Source organism: Panulirus ornatus, chromosome 30 (assembly GCF_036320965.1).
Source record: "Panulirus ornatus isolate Po-2019 chromosome 30, ASM3632096v1, whole genome shotgun sequence".
In the NCBI taxonomy this organism is placed as follows: Eukaryota; Metazoa; Arthropoda; class Malacostraca; order Decapoda; family Palinuridae; genus Panulirus; species Panulirus ornatus.
In genome coordinates this window covers 9,332,512-9,357,897 of record NC_092253.1, presented here as the reverse complement: position 1 = coordinate 9,357,897, position 25,386 = coordinate 9,332,512, and the positions used below count along the sequence as shown (strand labels likewise).

General features: G+C 40.8%; 1 protein-coding gene across 4 annotated transcripts in view; it reads right to left on the bottom strand.

Moving 5' to 3' along the window:
• The window catches only part of LOC139758397 (uncharacterized), a 135,936-nt gene that overhangs the window by 63,022 nt on the left and 47,528 nt on the right, over positions 1-25,386 (bottom strand). For all 4 annotated transcript variants that reach the window (XM_071679751.1, XM_071679752.1, XM_071679753.1 and 1 more), the window contains exons 12-16: positions 23,040-23,198; positions 21,005-21,121; positions 14,906-15,046; positions 6,605-6,721; positions 4,594-4,738 (exon numbers count right to left, since the gene is read on the bottom strand). In XM_071679751.1, the coding sequence (XP_071535852.1) occupies positions 4,594-4,738; positions 6,605-6,721; positions 14,906-15,046; positions 21,005-21,121; positions 23,040-23,198 (679 nt within the window). The remainder of the gene's footprint in view (positions 1-4,593; positions 4,739-6,604; positions 6,722-14,905; positions 15,047-21,004; positions 21,122-23,039; positions 23,199-25,386) is intronic.

Below are 25,386 nucleotides of genomic sequence, written 5' to 3'. Positions count from 1 at the left end.
GCAAGGAAGAACAAGGAAACAGATGAAAGAATGGCCCAACCCCCCCATATACACATGTATATATATATACACGTCCACACACACACATATGCATACCTATACATCTCAATGTATACATATATATACACACAGACATATACATATATACATAATTCATACAGTCTGCCCTTATTCATTCCCGTCGCCACCCAGCCATACAAGAAATAACAACTCCCTCCCCCGGAACGTGTGTGAGGTAGCGCTAGGAAAAGACAACAAAGGCCACATTCCTTCATACTCAATCTCTAGCTCTCATGTATAATGCACCAAAACCACAGCTCCCTTTCCACATTCAGGCCCCACAAAACTTTCCATAGTTTACCCCAGATGCTTCACATGCCCTGGTTCAACCCACTGACAGCACGTCAACCCCGGTATACCACATCATTCCAATTCACTCTATTCCTTGCACGCCTTTCACCCTCCTGCATGTTCAGGCCCTGATCACTCAAAATCTTTTTCACTCCATCTTTCCACCTCCAATTTCATCTACCACTTCTTCTCATTCCCTCCACCTCTGATACATATATCCTCTTAGTCAATCTTTCCTCACTCATTCTCTCTATGTGACTAAACCATTTCAAAACACCCTCTTCTGCTCTCTCAACCACACTCTTTTTATTACCACACATCTCTCATACCCTTTCATTACCTATTCAATCAAACCACCTCACACCACATATTGTCCTCAAACATCTCATTTCCAGCACATCCACCCTCCTACGCACACCTCTATCCATAGCCCACACCTCGTAACCATATATCATTGTTGGAACAGCTATCCCTTTAAATATACCCATTTTCGCTTTCCAAGATGGCATTCTCAACTTCCACACATTCTTCAACACTCCCAGAACTTTCACCACTTCCCCCACCCTATGATTCACTTCCGCTTCCATGGTTCCCTCCGCTGCCAGATCCACTCCCAGATATCTAAAACACTTCACTTCCTCCAGTTTTTCTCCATTCAAACTTACCTCCCAGTTGACTTGTCCCTCAACCCTACTGTACCTAATAACCTTGCTCTTATTCACATTTACTCTCAGCTTTCTTCTTTCACACACTTTACCAAACTCAGTTACCAGCTTCTGCCATTTCTCACCCGAATCAGCTACCAGTGCTGTATCATCCGCGAACAACTGACTCACTTCCCAAGCACTCTCATCCACAACAGAAGCAGTGATGGCTTGTGCAAAAGATGCCTGTGGCTTGAGAAAGGTGGGAGGTGGGCAGATTAGAAAGGGTTGTGAGTGGTGGGATGAAGAAGTAAGATTGTTCGTGAAAGAGAAAAGAGAGGCATTTGGACAATTTTTGCTGGGAAGTGGTCTGGATGACTGGGAGATGTATAAAAGAAAGAGGCAGGAGGTCAAGAGAAAGGTGCAAGAGGTGAAAAAGAGAGCAAATGAGAGTTGGGATGAGAGAGAATCATCAAATTTTAGGGAGAATAAAAAGATGTTTTGGAAGGAGGTAAATCAAGTGCATAAGACATGTAAACAAATGGGAACATTGGTGAAGGGGCTAATGGGGAGGTAAAAACAAATAGTGGTGATGTGAGAAGGAGATGGAGTGAGTATTTTGAAGGTTTGTTGAATGTGTTTGATGATAGAGTGGCAGATGTAGGGCATTTTGGTTGAGGTGGTGTGCAAAAAGAAAGGGTCAGGGAGAATGGTTTTGTAAACAGAGAAGAGGTGGTGAAAGCTTTGTGGAAGATGAAAGCCAGCAAGGCGGGAGGTTTGGATGGTACTGTAGTGGAATTTATCAATAAAGTGGGTGACTGTTGTTGATGGGTTGGTAAGGATATTCAATGTATGTATGGTTCATGGTGAAGTGCCTGACGATTGGAGGAATGCATCCATAGTGCCACTGTACAAAGGCAAACGGGATAAAAGTGAGTGCTCAAATCACAGAGGTATAAGTTTATTTAGTATTCTTGGGAAATTATATGGGAGGGTATTGATTGAGAGGGTGAAGGCATGTACAGAGCATCAGATTGGGGAAGAGCAGTGTGGTTTCAGAAGTGGTAGAGGATGTGTGCATCAGGTGTCTGCTTTGAAGAATGTATGTGAGAAATACTTAAAAAAACAAATGGATTTGTAAGTAGCATTTATGGATCTGGAGAATGCATATGATAGGGTTGATAAAGATACTTCATGGAAGGTATTAAGAGTATATGGTGTGGGAGGTAAGTTGCTACAAGCAGTTAAAAGTTTTTACCAAGGATGTAAGGCATGTGTATGAGTAGGAAGAGAGGAAAGTGATTGGTTCCCACTGAATGTCACTTTGCGGCAAGGGTGCGTGATGTCTCCATGGTTAATTTGTTTATGGATGGGGTGGTTAGGAAGGTGAATGCAAGAGTTTTGGAGAGAGGAGGCAGTTTGTTGTGGATGAGAGGGCTTGGGAAGTGAGTCAGTTGTTGTTCGCTGATGATACAGCACTGGTGGCTGATTCTGGTGAGGAACTGCAGAAGTTGGTGAATGAGTTCGGTAAAGTGTGTAAAAGAAGAAAGGTGAGAGTAAATGTGAATAAGAGCAAGGTTATTAGGTTCAGCAGGGTTGAGGGACAGTTCAGTAAGGACAAGTTAATTGGACAGTAAGTTTGAATGGAGAAGAACTGGAGGAAGTGAAGTGTTTTAGATATCTGGGAGTGGATCTAGCAGTGGATGGAACCATGGAAGCGGATGTGAGTCACAGGGTGGGGGAGTGGGCGAAGATTCTGGGAGCATTGAAGAATGTGTGGAAGGCAAGAATGTTATCTCGGAGAGCAAAAATGGGTATGTTCGAAGTAGTTGTTCCAACAATGGTATATGGTTACAAGGCATGGGCTATAGATAGGGTTGCGTAGAGGAAGGTGGATGTGCTGGAAACGAAATGTTTGAGGACAATATGTTGTGTGAGGAGGTTTGGTTAAGTAGGTAATGAAGGGGGGGGGGGGTGCATATTCTTTAGTGGCGGGGTGTGATGGAATGGATGAAGGCAGCAAGTATAAATATGTACATGTGTATATATATGTATATGTCTGTGTATGGATATGTATGTCTACGGTGAAATGTATATGAGCGTGCATGGGCATTTATGTATATACATGTGTATGTAGGTGGGTTGGGTCATTCGTTGTCTGTTTCCTTGCGATTCCTCACTAACGCGGGAGATGGCAATTAAGTATAATGAATGAATAAATATAAATCTATCTATCTATCTATCCAAATATCTGACACCCATTCCCTCTGGAAACTCCCATAACAGATTATAAGCAACAGCTATCATCTTAAATCCAACATTTGACCTACTCAGTTGGTTGCCTTTAGAGCTATGTTATTTAAGCATGTGTAACTCCACAATCCTACCAATTCCATGAGTGTTCAGCAATAAATAACTGACATGAAAAATGACATATACCATGCATTACTCATTCATGATTTACTTGCACAATAGCAATCTTCATTTTTGGCTGATGCATGAGTCATGAATTTAGGGTTAATAAAGATGGAGAGCACTGCAAGGGAACTTATTTTCTAATGAATCAGCACCAAGACAGTGGAACATCACAATCAGCAATCTCTAAACTTGCAAGCAGTGAAAATCTATGAACTATTCCTTAAAAGAAAGGTATGGTTGTTGCAGAATTGTAGAATTTCAACTGAATCCAGAGGGATGAGAGTATTGAGAGGAAACTAATTTTGCAGTCTACCTAACCTAAACATTTTCAAGGTATGTATACCATTCTTATCCCTGGGGATAGGGAAGAATGAATACTTCCCATGTATTCCCTGCGTGTCGAAGAAGGCGACTAAAAGGGGAGGGAGCGGGGGGTTGGAAATCCTCCCCTCCCGTTTTTAATTTTCCAAAAGAAGGAACAGAGAAGGAGGCCAAGTGTGGATACTCCCTCTAAGGCTCAGTCTTCTGTTCTTAACGCTACCTCGCTAACGCAGGAAATGGCAAATTTGTATGAAAGGAAAAGGTATACCATTCTAGGCCTTGGTTACCATGATCATTTCCAACTGCTTCAGCAAGTTTCACCTGCAAGGATTGGTTAAGTAAGTAAGGTGAGGTATGGTTTGGTTTGTCTGGGTTGGGTTACATTAGGTCAAGCCACATAATACTGAAGTTGATGTGGTTACAGTAAAACCTCATTTCCATGATATGATTACAATGGATATGTGGCACCATATATTTGTAACATTAAACAGACACTTTGCTCAATCAACATTCAAGTAACAAGTATCTAAGTAGCAATTACAATGGCCCCAAACAATATCCAGGTCCCATTTAAGAATTTCCATCTTGTTCTAAAAACAAAGATCTCTGTCAACTGGACAAGTAAGCCCAAACAACTGCTCCACCTATAATCCAAATAACTGCAACCTTCTGTGTGTTGTTTTGACTCCCAAACACATGAATCTGCACCATTTCAAAACTTATTTTTACAAAGCAAATCTTTTTAAAACTCTCTTCCTTTCCTTTAGCTGTTCATTAATAAAAGAGCCTCTTTGCTAAGCTCTGCATCAGATTCAACTTTATAGGAGAAGTGTATTAACATAAACAAATTTGGTCTTACTCATTTCCTTCAATACAGAGGTGTTTCTCCGTATCTGGTCCAACACACATCTTCTTAGTGCATATGGCATGCCCTTCAGAGCAACGGCATATATTGCAGTCTTCTCTCCAAGAATCTCCCTCAGTGCACACTTCTTTTGGGATTTCTGTGTCAAGAAAGCATCAATTAAGAATTAAAGGCCATGAATTTTATGGGGAATGTGTCTTCTTAATATAGTTGGTAAGAAATATGGTATGAATGTCACTATTAGTCTTGACTTTTCCCAGTTTGGATCTTGCTGTGGGTTCTAACTTTTGTCAGCTTGGCACTTTAAGACTGATGCAGTTTTTTCTAGCATGGTGGCAAAAAAGATTAACAGAGGTCATGATCTTCACTGGTAAAAAAGCAGAGGAGTAAACTCCAGTAAAGCTTACATAAAAGTTTTCATTCAAAATTTCATACAAATATGTGGATTAACACAAATTCTGAAAAATACTAATACAGACAAAATTGTACTCCCATAATTGTTTGTAATAAAAAAGTACTCTATTCATTCCAAGAGTGACAATAATATTTTGTTTTCATTTACTTGCTTTTTGTCTCCCTGTCTGTACTGAGGGAAGAAAGATTTTCTCATTTTCAGTGAAAGAGGAAAAAATCATTATCACCCATTCTAAAGAGAAGATAAAGTGAATTTGGGAAGAGTACCAGATATCTAGAAGAAAAAGCTCTAAAGAAAAAGAAGAAAATGTATGCAGCCTCATCAAATTTAAAAGAAAGGCCTATGTTACAGTTAACAGGAACAGATTTTGGTTACATGAAAGACTACTGAATATTGTTAAAAATCCTTTGTATGGAATTAATGCCTGAGAATGAAGAAAGGTGATATGGCTAAATGGTCTGATATCAATATAAGGATATGTCTGGGCTGTGCAATGTCTTTAATGAATATACTAATTCAGTTTTCATGATCGAGGTATTATTCCACAATGCGGTAACTGTGTGGTCCAGCTAGATCATGGTAAAATTGATTGGAAGCTACCACAGGTAGTGTACGTGAATGATGATGTCCAATTTCCTGAGTTAAATGAGGTATCTGGAACAATTGTAAATCACTATAATGATGATGAAAGTAAATAAAAGTTCTACAAAATTTCATAATCACAAGTTTTTGTATTAAAAGTGACTGGTACCTGCTGTGTGATATTTGGTTAGGCAAAATAATAAGATGTTCTTGAGTTTAGCAATTGAAAGTTATAATCACTATGCATAGTGATCAGAGAGATGAAACTAAGAGAAGTCGAGAACAGAAAAAGAAATTGGAAGTGCATTGACATCTCTATTGACTGCAGACATCTTAAGTTTGGGGTGTGCATGAAGGTTACTAGGTATGCTTATCCCATCTTCATTACATGAACATGAAACCTAAATTTTCTTTGATACATTTGAATAAAGAAAAAATTAGAATGATGAATAACCTCTTCATCACAAGGTAAATCGAGAAAACTGGTAAACAACTAAGCCATGAAAGCAAAATATGACATGATCTCATTAGGGGTGGCTAATGGATAAAATTGTGCTGGTAGAGACACCATGTAAGATGCTTGACAGAATCTTGGTTGGTGAAGAATGTTGACAGTAATCCTGAGAGTAAAAAGAAGCAGAGTGAAAAAAAGTAAACACAGAATCACTGAAGGCAGGAAGTAGTCTATATAAGAATGCACAGGGAAAACTTGTATCACATGCTGTGGTGGTGTTTTGTTTGAAGGAGAAGTAAGCATAAATGGAGGCATTAGCCTAACATTAGGAATCAAAATAGAGTGCACAATGAAACATCAAAAAGCATTATAGTAGACTGAAAACTCTTTGCTTAATAAACTAGACATAAGGTTAGGATACATCTATGAGTTGAGAGGCCACCTGATCCACTCACAGTAAATGTAAACAAAGTGAGTAACAGGTGGTAGAATAGTATTTAATATAGGAACAGAGCAGCATACCAAAATATAAAAATCATCCTTGAATGACTTACTTGAACTGACACAAGCCATTTTTGTACAAGCACCCTGTCCTTCAATGCAACTGCACCAGTTACAGTCCTTCTTCCACTGTGCATCTGGCTCACATTCAGGCTCATCAGTCTGAAAATCTAAAAGAACAGTCAAGAAATCAATAAGACAAGTAAGCACTCTGAAACAACTCTATACCCCTGAGAATCTTTTTCATATTGATCCAACTGTTTTAGAAAAAAGACTGCTCATCAATTAGTAATATATAAATGAAGAGATCCCTAAAACTAATTTCATATTTAATTACCTTATCTAACATTACAGATGTAGCAATTTATGGGCATTCTTAGCAAGACAATGAAACTAATCAAACTTCATGTCTTAAAACAAAACTGAGCTAACTCAAATATTATATTATAGTTGGCAATCTTCTAAAAATGCTAGATATGAAAAACTTTGAACTAAACAACCAATTGAGTACAGACAAAACAATGCAAGGTTTTGGATATTGATGTGCCATCCTTCTAAAAAAGTTAACCATTTCCTATTAGATGGCCAAAGTTCACTTTTCATACAAAGAAATGTATATACATATATACACACATCCATATTCATACTTGCTTGCCTTCATCCATTCCCGGCACTACCCCACCCTACAGAAAACAGCATTGCTACCCTCTGCTTCAGTGAGGTAGCACCAGACAAAAAGGCCACATTTGTTCACACTCAGTCTCTAGCTGTCATGTGTAATGCACCAAAACCACATCCAGGCCCCACAGACCTTTCTATGGTTTACCCAAGACATTTCACATGCCCTGGTTCAGTCCAGTGACAGCATGTTGATCTCGGTACATCACATCATTCCAATTCACTCTATTCCTTGTATTCCTGTCACCGTTCTATATGTTCAAACCCCGATTGCTCAAATCCTTTTTCACTTCATCCTTCCACCTCCAATTTTTTGTCTGTCTTCTCATTGTTCCCTCCACCTCCGACACATATATCCCCTTATGTCCAAACCATTTCAACACATCCTCTTCTGCTCACTCAACCAAACTCTTTTTACTTCCACACATCTCCTTTCATTACTTACTCGATTAAACCACTTCACAGCACATACTGACCTCAACATATTTCATTTCTAACACATCTACCCTCCTCCGTACAACCTTATCTATAGCCCACGCCTTGCAACCATATGATATTGTTGGAACTACTATTCCTTCAAACATAGCCATTTTTGATCTCCTTGAGAAAGTTCTCTCCTTCCACACATTCTTCATCACTCCCAAAACCTTCGCACCCTTCCCCACCCTGTGACTCACTTCTGCTTCCATGGTTCCATTCACTGCCAAGTCCACTCCCAGATATCTAAGTCACTCCCCTTTCTCCAATTTTTCTCCATTCAAACTTACATCCCAATTAACTTGTCCCTCAACACTACTGAAGTTAATAACCTTGCTCTTATTCACATTTACTCTCAACTTTCTCCTTTCACACACTTTTCCAAACTCAGTCACCAACTTCTGCAGTTTCTCTTTTGAATCAGCCACCAGAGCTGTATCATTAGCAAACAACAACTTAGTCACTTCCTCGGCCCTCTCATCTCCAACAGACTGCATACTCACCCCTCTCCAAAACCCTTGCAACTACCTCCCTAACCAACCCATCTGTAAACAATTCAAACAACCATGAGGACATCACACATCCCTGCCACAGGCCGATCTTCACTGGGGAACCACTCACTCTCCTCTCTTCCTACTCGTACACATGACTTACATCCTTGGTAAAAACTTTTCACTGCTTCTAGCAGCTTACATCCCACATCATATACTTTTAAGACCTTCTACAAAGCATCTCTATCAATCTATCATGTGCCTTCTCCAGATCCATAAATGCTACATACAAATCCATCTGTTTTTCTAAGTATTTATCACATGCATTTTTCATAGTAAACACCTGATCCACACATCCTTTACCACTTCTGAAACCACACTACTCTTCCCCAAACTGATGCTCTGCACATGCCTTCACCCTCTCAATCAATACCCTCTCATTTAATTTCCCAGGAATGCTCAACAAACTTATGCCTCGGTTGTCTGAACAATACCTTTATCTCATTTGCTTTTGTACTACAATGGCACTATGCACACATTTTGCCAATCCTCAGGCACTTCACCATGATCCATACACACATTGAATACCCTTGCCAACCAATCAATAACAGAGTCACCCCCTTTTTTAATATATTCTACTGCAATACCATCCAAACCCGCTGCCTTGCCGGAACCAGACCATTCTTCCTGACCCCTCTCACTTCGCACACCACCCCGACCAAAACACCCTACATCTGCCACTCTATCATCAAACACACTCAACAAACCTTCACAATACTCACTCCTTCTCCTTCTCACTTCTTCAGGACCTGTAACTGCTTCCCCCTTGCCCCCTTCACAAATGTTCCCGTTTGTTCTCGTCTTACGAACATTATTCACCTCCTTCCAAAACATATCCTTATTCTCCCTAAAGTTTAATGATACTCTCTCACCCCAGCTCTCATTAGCCCTCATTTTCAACCCTTGCACCTTTCTCTTGACTTCCTCTTTCTTTTATACATCTCCCAGTCATTTGCACTACTTCCTTGCAAGTGTTGCCCAAATGCCTCTCTTTTCTCTTTCACTAACAACTTTACTTCTTCACCCCACCACTCACTACCCTTTCTAATCTGCCCACTGCTCCTTTCTCATGCCACATGTATCTTACGCAAATGCCATCACTCCTCCCGTAAATCCATCCCATTCCTCATCCACTCCCCTCACGTCCTTTGCACTCACCTTTTGCCATTCTACACTCAATCTCTCCTGGTACTTCCTCACACAAGTGTCTTTCCAAGTTCACTTACTCTCACCACTCTGTTCTCCCCAATATTCTTTCATCTTTTAACAAAACCTCTACAAATCTTCACCTTCGCCTTCACAAGATAGTGATCAACATCCTCCAGCTGCCCCTCTCAGCACATTAACATATAAAAAAGTCTATCTTCTACATGCCTATCAATTAACATGTAATCCAATAATGCTCAGCACCTCCTTTAGTCTTGGCAAAATTACAGGAGGGAACTTAAAATTACCGTGGCCACCAGACTAGTTTACTAGGCAGCCACAGATGGTGTTGTGTATAGGGCGCACCTATTTACATTCTTTACACTGCACTTGTTGATGGTGATACTGCAATTCTGTGAGATTCTTAGCTTATTTTGCTTAGATTTAACCCTAGCTATGGCTTCTAAGAAATATGAGAGTGTCAGTTATGGTGTCACACGTAAACACCAGTCCATATCGATCCAAGATAAAGAACTGTTGAAAAAAATGGATCATGGTGTTTCGGTGCATAAGCTGTGTGACGTCTACAGTATTGGTTCATCAAGTATTTATGATATAAAGAAGCAAAGGGAGAAAATTTTGAAATTCTATGCAGAAAGCGATTCCAAGAAGCAAATGATGATTAGAAAAACTAGGAAAGATGGTAAGAGTACTGAGCACGATCGAAGTGATGATGGAATGGTTTCAACAGCATCGAAGTGACAGAGTGGACTTGTCAGGCAGCATGATAATAGACCTGGCTAAGTTCTACAAAGTACTTAAATTACAACATGAGCATGACTATAGTGAAGGATGACCTTAAAGATTCAAGAAGCATCATGAAGTTCCCATGAATAAAGTGTGCAGAAAAAAGAGGTCTGCAAACCATGAAGGAGCTGCCGAGTACGTAAACAAATTTGTGAAACTCATAGCTGATGAGCACCTCAGTCCTAAGCAGGTGTATAATGCAGATGAAACTGCATTATTCTAGCAATGCACACCTAGGAGAGCACTAACAACAGAAGACGAAGAAGAACCGACAGGATTCAAACAATCTAAGGACAGACGTACCATCTTAGGTTGCTCAAACGCAGTAGGTATGCAAGGATGTAATCCACTGGTGATAGGAAAAAGTAAACGTTCCAGGGCCTTGAAAGGTGTTAAACTTTACCGAGTAACATACCATTCAAATAAAAGTGGCTGGATTACAACTGAGATTCTCTTAGAATGGTTGAAAAATTTTTTGTGTCAGAAGCCAGAGCACACTGCACATGTGTAGGCCTACCAGAAGACTGCAAAATTCTTCTTATCTTGGACAACTGTTCAGCCCACCTCAAAGCTGAACTCCTGTGTAAGGAAAATGTTTACACAGTGTATTTACACAGTGTCTCACAGCAGTAAGCCCACCAGGCTTCAACTTCAAGTACCCCAGATGTCTCACCTGCAACATCAGAAATCCAATATGAAACGAGCAACTACGAAACAGACAGTACTTCTGACTGCCCTCAACTTCCAGGCCTTTGTGATTATTTTTACAGTTTCAGTAAAAGTCTAAAATCTGCCACTTTGGGAGCAGCAGTGCTGCAGCAGTCTGCGAGGTAGCGCAAAGGAAACAGACGAAAGAAATGGCCCAACCCCCCCCCCCCATACACATGTACATACACACGTCCACACACGCAAATATACATACCTACACAGCCTTCCATGGTTTACCCCAGACGCTTCACATGCCTTGCTTCAATCCACTGACAGCACGTCAACCCCTGTATACCACATGACTCCAATTCACTCTATTTCTTGCCCTCCTTTCACCCTCCAGCATGTTCAGGCCCCGATCACACAAAATCTTTTTCACTCCATCTTTCCACCTCCAATTTGGTCTCCCTCTTCTCCTCGTTCCCTCCACCTCCGACACATATATCCTCTTGGTCAATCTCTCCTCACTCATTCTCTCCATGTGCCCAAACCATTTCAAAACACCCTCTTCTGCTCTCTCAACCACGCTCTTTTTATTTCCACACATCTCTCTTACCCTTACGTTACTTACTCGATCAAACCACCTCACACCACACATTGTCCTCAAACATCTCATTTCCAGCACATCCATCCTCCTGCGCACATCTCTATCCATAGCCCACGCCTCGCAACCATACAACATTGTTGGAACCACTATTCCCTCAAACATACCCATTTTTGCTTTCCGAGATAATGTTCTCGACTTCCACACATTTTTCAAGGCTCCCAAAATTTTCGCCCCCTCCCCCACCCTATGATCCACTTCCGCTTCCATGGTTCCATCCGCTGACAGATCCACTCCCAGATATCTAAAACACTTCACTTCCTCCAGTTTTTCTCCATTCAAATTCACCTCCCAATTGACTTGACCCTCACCCCTACTGTACCTAATAACCTTGCTCTTATTCACATTTACTCTCAACTTTCTTCTTCCACACACTTTACCAAACTCAGTCACCAGCTTCTGCAGTTTCTCACATGAATCAGCCACCAGCGCTGTATCATCAGCGAACAACAACTGACTCACTTCCCAAGCTCTCTCATCCCCAACAGACTTCATACTTGCCCCTCTTTCCAGGACTCTTGCATTTACCTCCCTTACAACCCCATCCATAAACAAATTAAACAACCATGGAGACATCACACACCCCTGCCGCAAACCTACATTCACTGAGAACCAATCACTTTCCTCTCTTCCTACACGTACACATGCCTTACATCCTCGATAAAAACTTTTCACTGCTTCTAACAACTTGCCTCCCACACCATATATTCTTAATACCTTCCACAGAGCATCTCTATCAACTCTATCATATGCCTTCTCCAGATCCATAAATGCTACAAACAAATCCATTTGCTTTTCTAAGTATTTCTCACATACATTCTTCAAAGCAAACACCTGATCCACACATCCTCTACCACTTCTGAAACCGCACTGCTCTTCCCCAATCTGATGCTCTGTACATGCCTTCACCCTCTCAATCAATACCCTCCCATATAATTTACCAGGAATACTCAACAAACTTATACCTCTGTAATTTGAGCACTCACTCTTATCCCCTTTGCCTTTGTACAATGGCACTATGCACGCATTCCGCCAATCCTCAGGCACCTCACCATGAGTCATACATACATTAAATAACCTTACCAACCAGTCAACAATACAGTCACCCCCTTTCTTAATAAATTCCACTGCAATACCATCCAAACCTGCTGCCTTGCCGGCTTTCATCTTCCGCAAAGCTTTTACTACCTCTTCTCTGTTTACCAAATCATTTTCCCTAACCCTCTCACTTTGCACACCACCTCGACCAAAACACCCTATATCTGCCACTCTGTCATCAGACACATTCAACAAACCTTCAAAATACTCATTCCATCTCCTTCTCACATCACCGCTACTTGTTATCACCTCCCCATTTACGCCCTTCACTGAAGTTCCCATTTGCTCCCTTGTCTTACGCACCCTATTTACCTCCCTCCAGAACATCTTTTTATTCTCCCTAAAATTTACTGATAGTCTCTCACCCCAACTCTCATTTGCCCTTTTTTTCACCTCTTGCACCTTTCTCTTGACCTCCTGTCTCTTTCTTTTATACTTCTCCCACTCAATTGCATTTTTTCCCTGCAAAAATCGTCCAAATGCCTCTCTCTTCTCTTTCACTAATACTCTTACTTCTTCATCCCACCACTCACTACCCTTTCTAAACAGCCCACCTCCCACTCTTCTCATGCCACAAGCATCTTTTGCGCAATCCATCACTGATTCCCTAAATACATCCCATTCCTCCCCCACTCCCCTTACTTCCATTGTTCTCACCTTTTTCCATTCTGTACACAGTCTCTCCTGGTACTTCCCCACACAGGTCTCCTTCCCAAGCTCACTTACTCTCACCACCTTCTTCACCCCAACATTCACTCCTCTTTTCTGAAAACCCATACTAATCTTCACCTTAGCCTCCACAAGATAATGATCAGACATCCCTCCAGTTGCACCTCTCAGCACATTAACATCCAAAAGTCTCTCTTTCGCACGCCTGTCAATTAACACGTAATCCAATAACGCTCTCTGGCCATCTCTCCTACTTACATAAGTATACTTATGTATATCTCGCTTTTTAAACCAGGTATTCCCAATCATCAGTCCTTTTTCAGCACATAAATCTACAAGCTCTTCACCATTTCCATTTACAACACTAAACACCCCATGCATACCAATTATTCCCTCAACTGCCACATTACTCACCTTTGCATTCAAATCACCCATCACTATAACCCGGTCTCGTGCATCAAAACCGCTAACACACTCATTTAGCTGCTCCCAAAACACTTGCCTCTCATGATCTTTCTTCTCATGCCCAGGTGCATATGCACCAATAATCACCCACCTCTCTCCATCAACTTTCAATTTTACCCATATTAATCGAGAATTTACTTTCTTACATTCTATCACATACTCCCACAACTCCTGTTTCAGGAGTATTGCTACTCCTTCCCTTGCTCTTGTCCTCTCACTAACCCCTGACTTCACTCCCCAGACATTTCCAAACCACTCTTCCCCTTTACCCTTGAGCTTCGTTTCACTCAGAGCCAAAACATCCAGGTTCCTTTCCTCAAACATACTACCTATCTCTCCTTTTTTCACATCTTGGTTACATCCACACACATTTAGGCACCCCACTCTGAGCCTTCGCTTTGTAAGTAAAGAAATAAATAAATTTGCATTCAATTTTTGTTTAATCTTGTTCAATTAATACCTGTTATCTTGTTTCGCTAATGTACTATTGTACAAGTACCTGTATTTCATTTATTCAATTAATTTACATTCAATATTTGTTTAATTTGTATAATTAGTGCGTTAGCGGTGTGTTGATGAATTATTATTACGTGACCATCATCTTGCTAGCTCCTAAATGAGAAGGTTGAATTACTGGCAAAAGGTCAAGGTTCTATCTATGCGTGGGATCAACTTTTCCCTGAGTATATATGGTATTCTGAAAATGGTGTGACTTAATGCTTCCCTACTGCTACAATATATAGGGATCCTGAGGCAAGAACACCAACAGCAATAACTACCTTTCCCCTCAAACTGAGTAAGCATGTCAGTAATTACTCTGAATGAACAAATGGCTGATTCACTTATTGCTCATAACTGAAATCATGATCTAACCTCTAATCAAGGAATGTCAATTATATGTCAGATAAAAAATATGGTTAAACTTGAGACAGTAGAGCAAAAGAAAGTTGAATATGCTGAGGCAAAAACACACCTAATAGGCATCATTCTAATGTACAGATGAATGAACAGATGGCAGAATCACTTGTTACTCAAAATTCAGATCATGATCCAACCACAAATTAAGGAATGTCAACTCTATGTCAATATGGAAATGGTTAAAGTTGAGACGGGAGCAAAAGAAAGATAAATATACAGAAACAAAAACACACCTGATGGGCATCCCTTTAATGTACAGGCCCCTGTTCCATTGAAGCAAGTGCACCAATTGCATGAGTCACGCCATTTGGACCCACTGGTACAAGTTACTTCATTCTGTGTAATTTGAGCTCTTCTGGGAGATGTGCGCAGCCCTGTGGGATATAATGTTATAATCAATATATAATTTAGAAAAAAAATCTGCCACAACTGCTATTCCTGCTTTACCAAGGCATCATCAGGAACACACAAACAATGGCCTAATGTGCACAATTCCAACCTTCAGCTGTCATGTATAATATAACAAAACCAGGGCCTAGCCATGCTCTACAGACTATCAAATGGTTTACCTTGAGTACTTCATGTGCCATAGTTTAGTCCACTGTCATCCCCCTATGATGGGCTACATTGTAAGACATCTAAATTTGCAGACATTACAAAGCAGGGAAATAAGTCCACAACAGAGAATGAATGTCTACAGCTTCAAACCAACATACAGAAACTGATGGACTGGGCTGAAAGGCAGTAAATGAATTTACTATGAATAAAAGCAAAGTTTTACATACCAGTAATAAAAATGAGAAGGCAAGCTACAGTATGAATTCTGTTGAGCTACAAAAGGTATATAAGGAGAAAGACTTGCATATAATAATCTCTGGTGACCTAAAGCCAACAAACAGTGTACAGAAGCTGTAAAAATGGAGAGGAGATTTCTTATATACATAGATAGGGCTATCAACTTTAAGTGTAGGGAAATTATCTTTTCACTTTACAAGTCATTGGTTTCCCCATCATGAATAGGGTGTTCAGTTTTGGTCATAGTACTTGGAAAAAGACAGACAGAATGGAGAGAGGACATAGGTCAGCTATCAAGGTGATTCCTGGAATGAGAAACAAAGCCTATGAGTGCCAACTTAATGATATAAATTCATTTAACTTAGAAAAGAGATGAGCAAAAGGTGATCTAATACATGTATTCAAAATTATCAATGGCTTTGATACTCTCGATCTAACAAGCTACAACTCACTTCACTTGTAATGGATACAAACTCATGGGCAGGTTAAATACTTTTTCTTACATTTTTTTTTACCATATGAAATCATTTACCGATTAGAGTAGGTGAAAGCAAAACCTTGTTAAATATCTCATTTCAAATCCATAACTGACATTATTTGTGCCTCCTTAGTTACCCAAAAATACACAAGTTATTCTCTTTGAAACATCTGCATATCTCTCAACTTTTACCATAATGATTTATGAATTTCTGATCTCTTACACTATCACAAACAACCCTGTTATGACCTAATGGTCTGTTGCTGTTGGAATTCTTTTGTATTCTGTTCCATGAATGCCTCATATCAATATTTAGGCCTTGATATCCCAAGCCATCCTCACTCCATTCTTCCATCTCATTCTTGGTCTTCCCTCTCACTTCCTCCATCAAGTATCCTCTCAATCAGTCTTTCTTCACACACCCTCTCCACATGCCCTAGCCACTTCAGTGAACCAATTAAATCTCTCAATCAGACTATGCTTTCTAGCACAACTTCCTCAAGACTGTCATTCCTTCCATAATCAACCCTCCTTACACCACATAGTGTTCTCTAGCATATCATTTTCATTTCATCCATTTTTCTTACAATATATCATCAGTGTCACTACCAAACCTTCAAACATACCCATTTTTGTCCTATCAAACAATGACCTCTCCTTCCGAACACTCCTCAATGCATTATGGACTTTTATACTTTCTCCCACCCTATGACACACTTCAGCTACCATGATTCCACCTGGAATCATTTCCACTCCTAGGTACCTAAAACACTCAATTTCCTCCAGGTTCTGGCACCACCTTGAGCAACATGAATACCAAGACCTCTTCCAAACATCAGCTAAAGAAAAATGAAAACATCACCAACAAAATATCTGAGTACATGCAACAAGAATTCAAAGGGAAGAGCCAGTTTCTACAAAAGTGGATAAGAATGTGTATTCCAGAGAGAAATCGAGAGGTGAAATGCTCAGTGCAGAGTTTACCATACTATATGTATCTATTCTATTCATATAGAATTAGCCCAGGACCTCTTTCTAAAAGGGTACTGGTGCTAAACCCAGAATTCTTTTTCCAATGCCTCCTGCAGCTCCATGTCTGCTTTTCACTAAGTAGTATGGAAATTACTATTACATTCAAGATTCTATGTATTTAGTCACAGTGCATATCACATACAAGTTTCTGTATATGTAGTCACAGTGCAAAGAACTAAGTGCATTGGAACAATGTGGTATACTGAGGTTGATGTGCTGTCAATGGACTGAACCAGGGCATATGAAACATCTAGGTAAACCATGGAAAGGTCTGTGGGGCCTGGAAGTGGATAGGGAGCTGTGGTTTCAGTACATTACACATGTCAGCTAGAGACTTAGCGTGAACAAATGTGGCCTTTCTTGTCTGTTTTCCTGGTGCTACCTCGTTGAAGCAGGGGGCAGTGATGCTGTTTCCTATGAGGTGGGGTAGTGCCAGGAATGGATGAGGGCAAGCAAGTAGTGCAAGTGACTGGGAGATGTATAAAAGAAAGTGGCAGGAGGTCAAGAGAAAGGTGCAAGAGGTGAAAAAGAGGGCAAATGAGAGTTGGGGTGAGAGGGTGTCATTAACTTTTTGGGAGGATAAAAAGATGTTTTGGAAGGAGGTAAATAAAGTGCGTAGGACAAGAGAACAAATGGGAACATTGGTGATGGGAATAATGGGGAGGTAATAACAAGTAGTGATGAAGTGAGAAGGAGATGGAGTGAGTATTTTGAAGGTTTGTTGAATGCGTTTGATGATAGAGTGGCAGACATAGAGCTTTTACTACCTCTTCTTTGTTTACCAAATTATTCTCCCTAACCCTCTCACTTTGCACACCACTTCGACCAAAACACCCTATATCTGCCACTCTATCATCAAACACATTCAACAAACCTTCAAAATACTCACTCCATCTCATTCTCACATCACCACTACTTGTTATCACCTCCTCATTAGCCCCCTTCACTGTAGTTCCCATCTGTTCCCTTGTCTTACGCACTTTATTTACCTCCTTCCAAAACATCTTTTTATTGCCCTCTTTTTCACCTCTTGCACCCTTCTCTTGACCTCCTGCCTCTTTCTTTTATACATCTCCCACTCATTTGCATTTTTTCCCTGCAAAAATCGTCCAAATGCCTCTCTCTTCTCTTTCACTAATAATCTTACTTCTTCATCCCATCACTCACTACCTTTTCTAATCAACCCACCTCCCATGCTTCTCATGCCACAGGCATCTTTTGCGCAAACCATCACTGTTTCCCTAAATACATCCCATTCCTCCTCCACTCCCCTTACCTCCTTTGTTCTCACCTTTTTCCATTCTGTACTCAGTCTCTCCTGGTACTTCCTCACACAAGTCTCCTTCCCAAGCTCACTTACTCTCACCACTCTCTTCACCCCAACATTCTCTCTTCTTTTCTGAAAACCCCCACAAATCTTCACCTTTGCCTCCACAAGATAATGATCAGACATCCCTCCAGTTGCACCTTTCAGCACATTAACATCCAAAAGTCTCTCTTTCGTGCGTCTATCAATTAACACGTAATCCAATAACGCTCTCTGGCCATCTCTCCTACTTACATGTGTATACTTACGTATATCTCGCTTTTTAAACCAGGTATTCCCAATCACCAGTCCTTTTTCAGCACATAAATCTACAAGCTCTTCACCATTTCCATTTACAACACTGAACACTCCATGTATACCAATTATTCCCTCAACTGCCACATTACTCACCTTTGCATTCAAATCACCCATCACTATAACCTGGTCTCGTACATCAAAACCACTAACACACTCATTCAGCTGCTCCCAAAACACTTGCCTCTCGTGATCTTTCTTCTCATGCCCAGGTGCATATGCACCAATAATCACCCATCTCTCTCCATCAACTTTCAGTTTTACCCATATCAATCTAGATTTGTATGTAGCATTTATGGATCTGGAGAAGGCATATGATAGAGTTGATAGAGATGCTCTGTGGAAGGTTTTAAGAATATATGGTGTGGGAGGCAAGTTGTTAGAAGCGGTGAAAAGTTTTTATCGAGGATGTAAGGCATGTGTATGTGTAGGAAGAGAGGAAAGTGATTGGTTCTCAGTGAATGTAGGTTTGCGGCAGGGGTGTGTGATGTCTCCATGGTTGTTTAATTTGTTTATGGATGGGGTTGTTAGGGCGGTGAATGCAAGAGTTTCGGAAAGAGGGGCAAGTATGCAGTCTGTTGTGGATGAGAGAGCTTGAGAAGTGAGTCAGTTGTTGTTCGCTGATGATACAGCGCTGGCGGCTGACTCATGTAAGAAATTGCAGAAGCTGGTGACTGAGTTTGGTAAAGTGTGTGAAAGAAGAAAGTTAAGAGTAAATGTGAATAAGAGCAAGGTTATTAGGTACAGTAGGGTTGTGGGTCAAGTCAATTGGGAGGTAAGTTTGAATGGAGAAAAAGCTGGAGGAAGTAAAGTGTTTTAGATATCTGGGAGTGGATCTGGCAGCGGATGGAACCATGGAAGCGGAAGTGAATCATAGGGTGGGGGAGGGGGCGAAAATTCTGGGAGCCTTGAAGAATGTTTGGAAGTCAAGAACATTATCTCGGAAAGTAAAAATGGGTATGTTTGAAGGAATAGTGGTTCCAACAATGTTGCATGGTTGCGAGGCGTGGGCTATGGATAGAGTTGTGCAGATGAGGGTGGATGTGCTGGAAATGAGATGTTTGAGGACAATATGAGGTGTGAGGTGGTTTGATCGAGTAAGTAATGTAAGGGTAAGAGAGATGTGCGGAAATAAAAAGAGTGTGGTTGAGAGAGCACAAGAGGGTGTTTTGAAATGGTCTGGTCACACGGAGAGAATGAGTGAGGAAAGATTGACCAAGAGGATATATGTATCAGAGGTGGAGGGAATGAGGAGAAGTGGGAGACCAAATTGGAGGTGGAAAGATGGAGTGAAAAATGAAAAAGATTTTGAGTGATCGGGGCCTGAACATGCAGGAGGGTGAAAGGCGTGCAAGGAATAGAGTGAATTGGAACGATGTGGTATACCGGGGTCGACATGCTGTCAATGGATTGAACCAGGGCATGGGAAGCGTCTGGGGCAAACCATGGAAAGTTGTGTGGGGCCTGGATGTGGAAAGGGAGCTGTGGTTTCGGTGCATTATTACATGACAGCTAGAGACTGAGTGTGAACGAATGGGGCCTTTGGTGTCTTTTCCTAGCGCTACCTCGCACACATGAGGGGGGAGGGGGTTGTTATTCCATGTGTGGCGATGGGAACAAATAAAGGCAGACAGTATGAATTATGTACATGTGTATATATGTATATGTCTGTGTGTGTATATATATATGTGTACATTGAGATGTATAGGTATGTATATTTTGCGTGTGTGGACGTGTATGTATATACATGTGTATGTGGGCAGGTTGGGCCATTCTTTCATCTGTTTCCTTGCGCTACCTCACTAACGCGGGAGACAGCGACAAAGCAAAATAAATAATATATATACTGGACTCCACCTCCTTGACATTATATTGTGACTAAAAACTCTCCTTTGGTAATGGTGTGGGCCCAAATGGTGTAAATGCCTTACTTCCTGAGTATTGCTGGAGCCTCTAAAGAGAGGAGTGACTCCTGGGGCAGGAAGTAAGTGTACAAGGTGTCCAGCTCAAAGCTTTCAAGAAACAAAGCAGCATATTTAGAGGAGCCCACTTTAACCTGTTCCTGTATGAAACAGCCCTGAAGCTGCAGGAGCCCAGTAAGAGGGAAGCTGGGTATGTATGTAACAACAATAACATATATCTACATTCCTTTCTTTTATACCTGCTCAACTTTACCTACATCTGTAAGGTAGCATCAGTAATAGAAAATGGAACCATCAGAGAAAAGTTCTTGCTGAGCTCCTTGTGTTGTATGTACAGAAAATGATAATGAAGGAGGAGAGGGTTTCCAGAGTCCTGCGCCTGATATTCTTAGTTGCCTTCTGTAACATGTAAGAGATATATGGGTAGAATTCTTTACCCTCAAGATACACATTTGAATTTAAGAGTCACCCTTCAATGACTTACGTGAAGTGGAACATCTCATTCTTGTACAAGCAGTCAGTCCTTCTCCACATATACACCAGTTGCAATCCATCATCCAACTGGAACCATGTTCACACTCTGGCTCATCAGTCTGAAAATCTAACAGAAATAGTTTCAATAAGAAAAGATATTTACTTCATCATGAACATAAAAATCCTGAGAGAAAACAAGAGAGATGAAGGGAAGCCAATTTTTCCTTGTAACAAGACAGGAAGTTTCAAATTCCTCAACCCTTTGTGTCCTGGAAGCTATATCTTATATAAAAATCAGTAAGCAATAACATTATGAGTTAGATCTAAGATATATAGAATACAACAATAACCACTGCAAAAACCTGTGATATCAAACACTGATAGGACTTGATAAGAAACAAAGCAAAAAATGAGTTGAAAAGATGATGAAATACTTTCATAGCATATTAGTGTAGTGAATGACCTGAACTTGAAAAGTGAAGAACCAGTAAAGAAATGTTACAATATGATATCCAAGAAAGAATAACTCTCTCCTCATGTGCCCAAATAGGTATTATGATTTAGAGGGGCATTCATCAGAAGGGAAAGATCAAAAGAAGAACTAGAGAAAAAAAAAGAACACAGTCAGAGGAAAAAATAAAAGGCAATTCAAAAGAGGCTTGAGAGCAAATCAGCTACAACACTAGAACAGATAGGTAATGTATATTACCCAATGCTAGAGCTGGACTGGTGAAAATGTATATGAATGGTGATGGATCAGTTGTAAAGGAAAAAGATATGAAGTTTAAAAGCTGAATAAGGGAAATCAAACCAGATGTTGTTGTGCAAGAAAAGACTTACTAAAGATGTAAGAAGCCAAATCCTTCCAGAGGGATACGTGACTGCAAAGAAGGAAAGACATGAAAGACGAGGAGTACTGGCCTCTTAGTAAAAGAAAGTTTGAGCAATTATTGGTGGATGTTTAAAATACACAGTACTAAATGGGATGACTATATATGTGTAGGAAAAAGTTCTTTGATGATGTTAATACTTTAGAATCCTTTAAAGAACTATAATGAGCCTGAGCAACTATCTAACATAATTTATGAAGGAACAATCAAGACTGTGCAGGAGGCAACAAGAAATGCACTTCTCAGAAAGTAAAATTCTAATAATGGGGTATTTCAACAATAAAGAAAACAGATTCATATGGAGATGGAGGGTCATGGAGACAAAATTTTTAGTGTATAAGAAAATTTCCATAGAAAACATTTAACTAAACACAGCATAGTCAGAGTGGCTGATACACCATCCAAACTAGATCTTATCTTCATACACAGTATAAGAACACAGAAATAGAAATTATCAGATGTGATACACAACTTCAAAATAAAGATTATGTGGTGCATGAAATTGATTCTGTGGTTAGTGAGGATACAAAAGGATTGAAGAGAAAAGCAAACTCAAAGAGAAGATACAATCACAAACATTACACAGAATTAAACAATTTCTATGGGAACTTACATTAGTAAACTGAATTCCATTGTTAGAATGTAGAATGTTGTTAAGGAAGATTCTGTAAAATCTATCATGAGGGAGTTAGTATACAGATGCCTATGACAGTGAACAGCGAGAAAGGTTACAGAAGAAACAGATGTTCAAGAAAGCATGCACAACGCATAAACACCCCAAGATGAAGTGTATCGCTACAGATTGATCTCATTACCTGGAATGGGACAGCAAAATGTAACAAGAATGATACCAAAATTAATTAGATAGAATGAATTATGAAGAGAAGAGAAAAAAGACAAGCAAAGGACATACAAATTCTTTAAGTGATGGCATTCATATAAAACACACATCACCTGTATTAATAGATCATAGTAAATAGGTTATAACTTTCTCATCCACATACAAATATAAGATCCAAACTAAAGAGTGCAACTCCAATCTGGTCATTACACTTAATATCAACATGGTTGGGAAAGTCTTGTGGCAGGCAACAATGTATCAATGGTAATTCTACATTTGTTGTGCAAAATCTATTTCAAGTTACTGAAACTTACCATCTGGACATTTCATTTTTGTGCAGCTACCAGTTCCATTATTACATGTGCACCAATTACAAGACTCACGCCACCTTGATCCTTCTGAACAAGTAGGCGATTCCTCTCTTAAATTGATTCTGGTCGATACACGTTTTATGGCTGGTACAATTGGAGCACCTGGAAAAAACAGGTGGATATGAGGATTAAGAGTTCATTGTACAGAACCACAAACTGACATCTTTCACACACTTCTTAATTCTGTAACAAAGAATTAATGAAGTACATGAGACTTACCGTAGGTCAGTTGAAATGTGCTTCGAATTTTATGAAGCAAATCACCTCTGCTAGAAGGGAGCTTTCACGAGATACGCTTTGCCACTTCACGCCACCAGACTTTAAAGAGTACGACCAACCACATGAAAGTAACTGAACATTTTGCACTGCTAGAAATATGTGAGCCACAAGACGCTACAGAGCGTAGGGTGGGAGAGGTGGGCATGTAAAAGCTCCTTTCTAGCAGAGGTGATTTGCTTCATAAAATTCCAAGCACATTTCAACTGACCTACGGTAAGTCTCATGTACGTCATTAATTTTACGTCAGCATATCACACCTCTGCTAGAGGTCGCTTTCCCATGAGGTTTTGAAGCCATGTGGATGTCGTACTGTAGACATGCAGAGAGGAGAAATGATACAAGCAGTAACCAACTGCAATATAGTAAGAACTTTACATAGCCATGGACCAGGTGACACGAGACAACATCTCCTATGCAAACAAAATGAACAGACTATTGAAGAACAGCATCTTGGAAAGGATCGTGACTCGGGACAATCTCCTTGTCATAAAACTTGGCAAAAGTGGCAGCCCTGGACCACCCAGCCCTTGCCATGATGTGTCCAATCGGTAGAGCCATGGCTTTGGCTTTCGATGCAGCTGCAGGCCGAACACTGCCCGCTGAATACAGGCTACTGACTGAATACCTTGCAACAGTGTCCCTCGTTACATGCTTGTGGGGCTTGATAAAACTTAGGAGTAACTTCCCATTCTCCTGATGTGCAGAATTTCTGAACTCCTCTGTCCTAGCAATATACATTATCAGAGTTTCACACACACACACACACACACACACACAATCTAATGTCAGTAGAATATGCTTTAAAGGTCACAAACCGCACATTGAACTTTGGCCTGCACTGTTTAATAGTTTCCCCTAACCAAACACAAACAGAAGCCTGCCCAAAACTAATATTCTTCAGCAACAAACAATGCAAAGTTTGTATTTTGGCAGCCTGCATAAGTGCCATCAACATCACAAGCTTCAGTGTTAAATCCTTCAAAGAGAGGGAGGACAAAGGATCCATGGCACGCAGATGCTGTAGCACCTGCTGAACATCCCAAGTTCTTGTATACATAGGGACAGACGGTCGCAAGTTAAAAACTCCCTTTAAGAACCTGGTGACAAGAGGATGGCTGCCTGCACTGCAACCATTCACAGTAATCTCCAGGGAGGAGAGTGCACCCCTGGCAGTGTTGATTGAAGTATAACTAACACCTCTGTGGAAAGTGACAGACAGAAAAGTCACAATATTAGTTACAGTGGGAGCAAAGGGATCGATGTTCCGGCTACCACAAAACTGTAACCACCTGTTAATATGTGGCTGGTACTGCCTCGCAGTCGCAGGTCAACAGGAGGCAAGGATGATGTCCGTACCTGCCTGAGAAATGCCCCTGTCTCGCAGACGTTGCTGGATAAGAGGCAAGCCATGAGTCGGGTGTGGCGGAGAATGAGGTGTTCCTCCTCCGTCGATGGGTGACGCAAGACGTGTGGCCTCCTCGGAATCAGCCGTGGTTCCTTGACCAGCAAAGTGAGTAGAGTCCCCATCCAGGGCTGGGACGGCCAGAGAGGCAATACCATCCACCCCTTCGCTGACTGTGCTCGAATTTTCTGTAGGCACCTGGCAATCAGAGCGAAGGGTGGGAAAAGGTAGATTAGTTCAAACTGCTACCAGCAGATAGAAAGGGCATCAAAATGTTCTGCATCTGGGTCAGGTTTCCAGGAGCAGAAACGAGTCACTTGAGCATTCAGTCTAGAAGCAAAGAGATCAATGCTCGGAACCCCAAATACTTCAGAGAGGGCCCTAAAGAGTTCGTCATTCAACATCCACTCATGCCTGTCATTGAATGTCCGAGATGCAGCGTCTGCCATGAGATTGACTTTACCCGGTACATGAGAGCAGGTAAGCCAGATATCATTCACCGCACACCACTCCCAAAGGTCACGGCAAATGTCATTGCACAGTGAGGACCGTGTGCCGCCCATTTCATTGACTGGTCACCGCCGTCGTGTTATCACAAAACACCCGAAC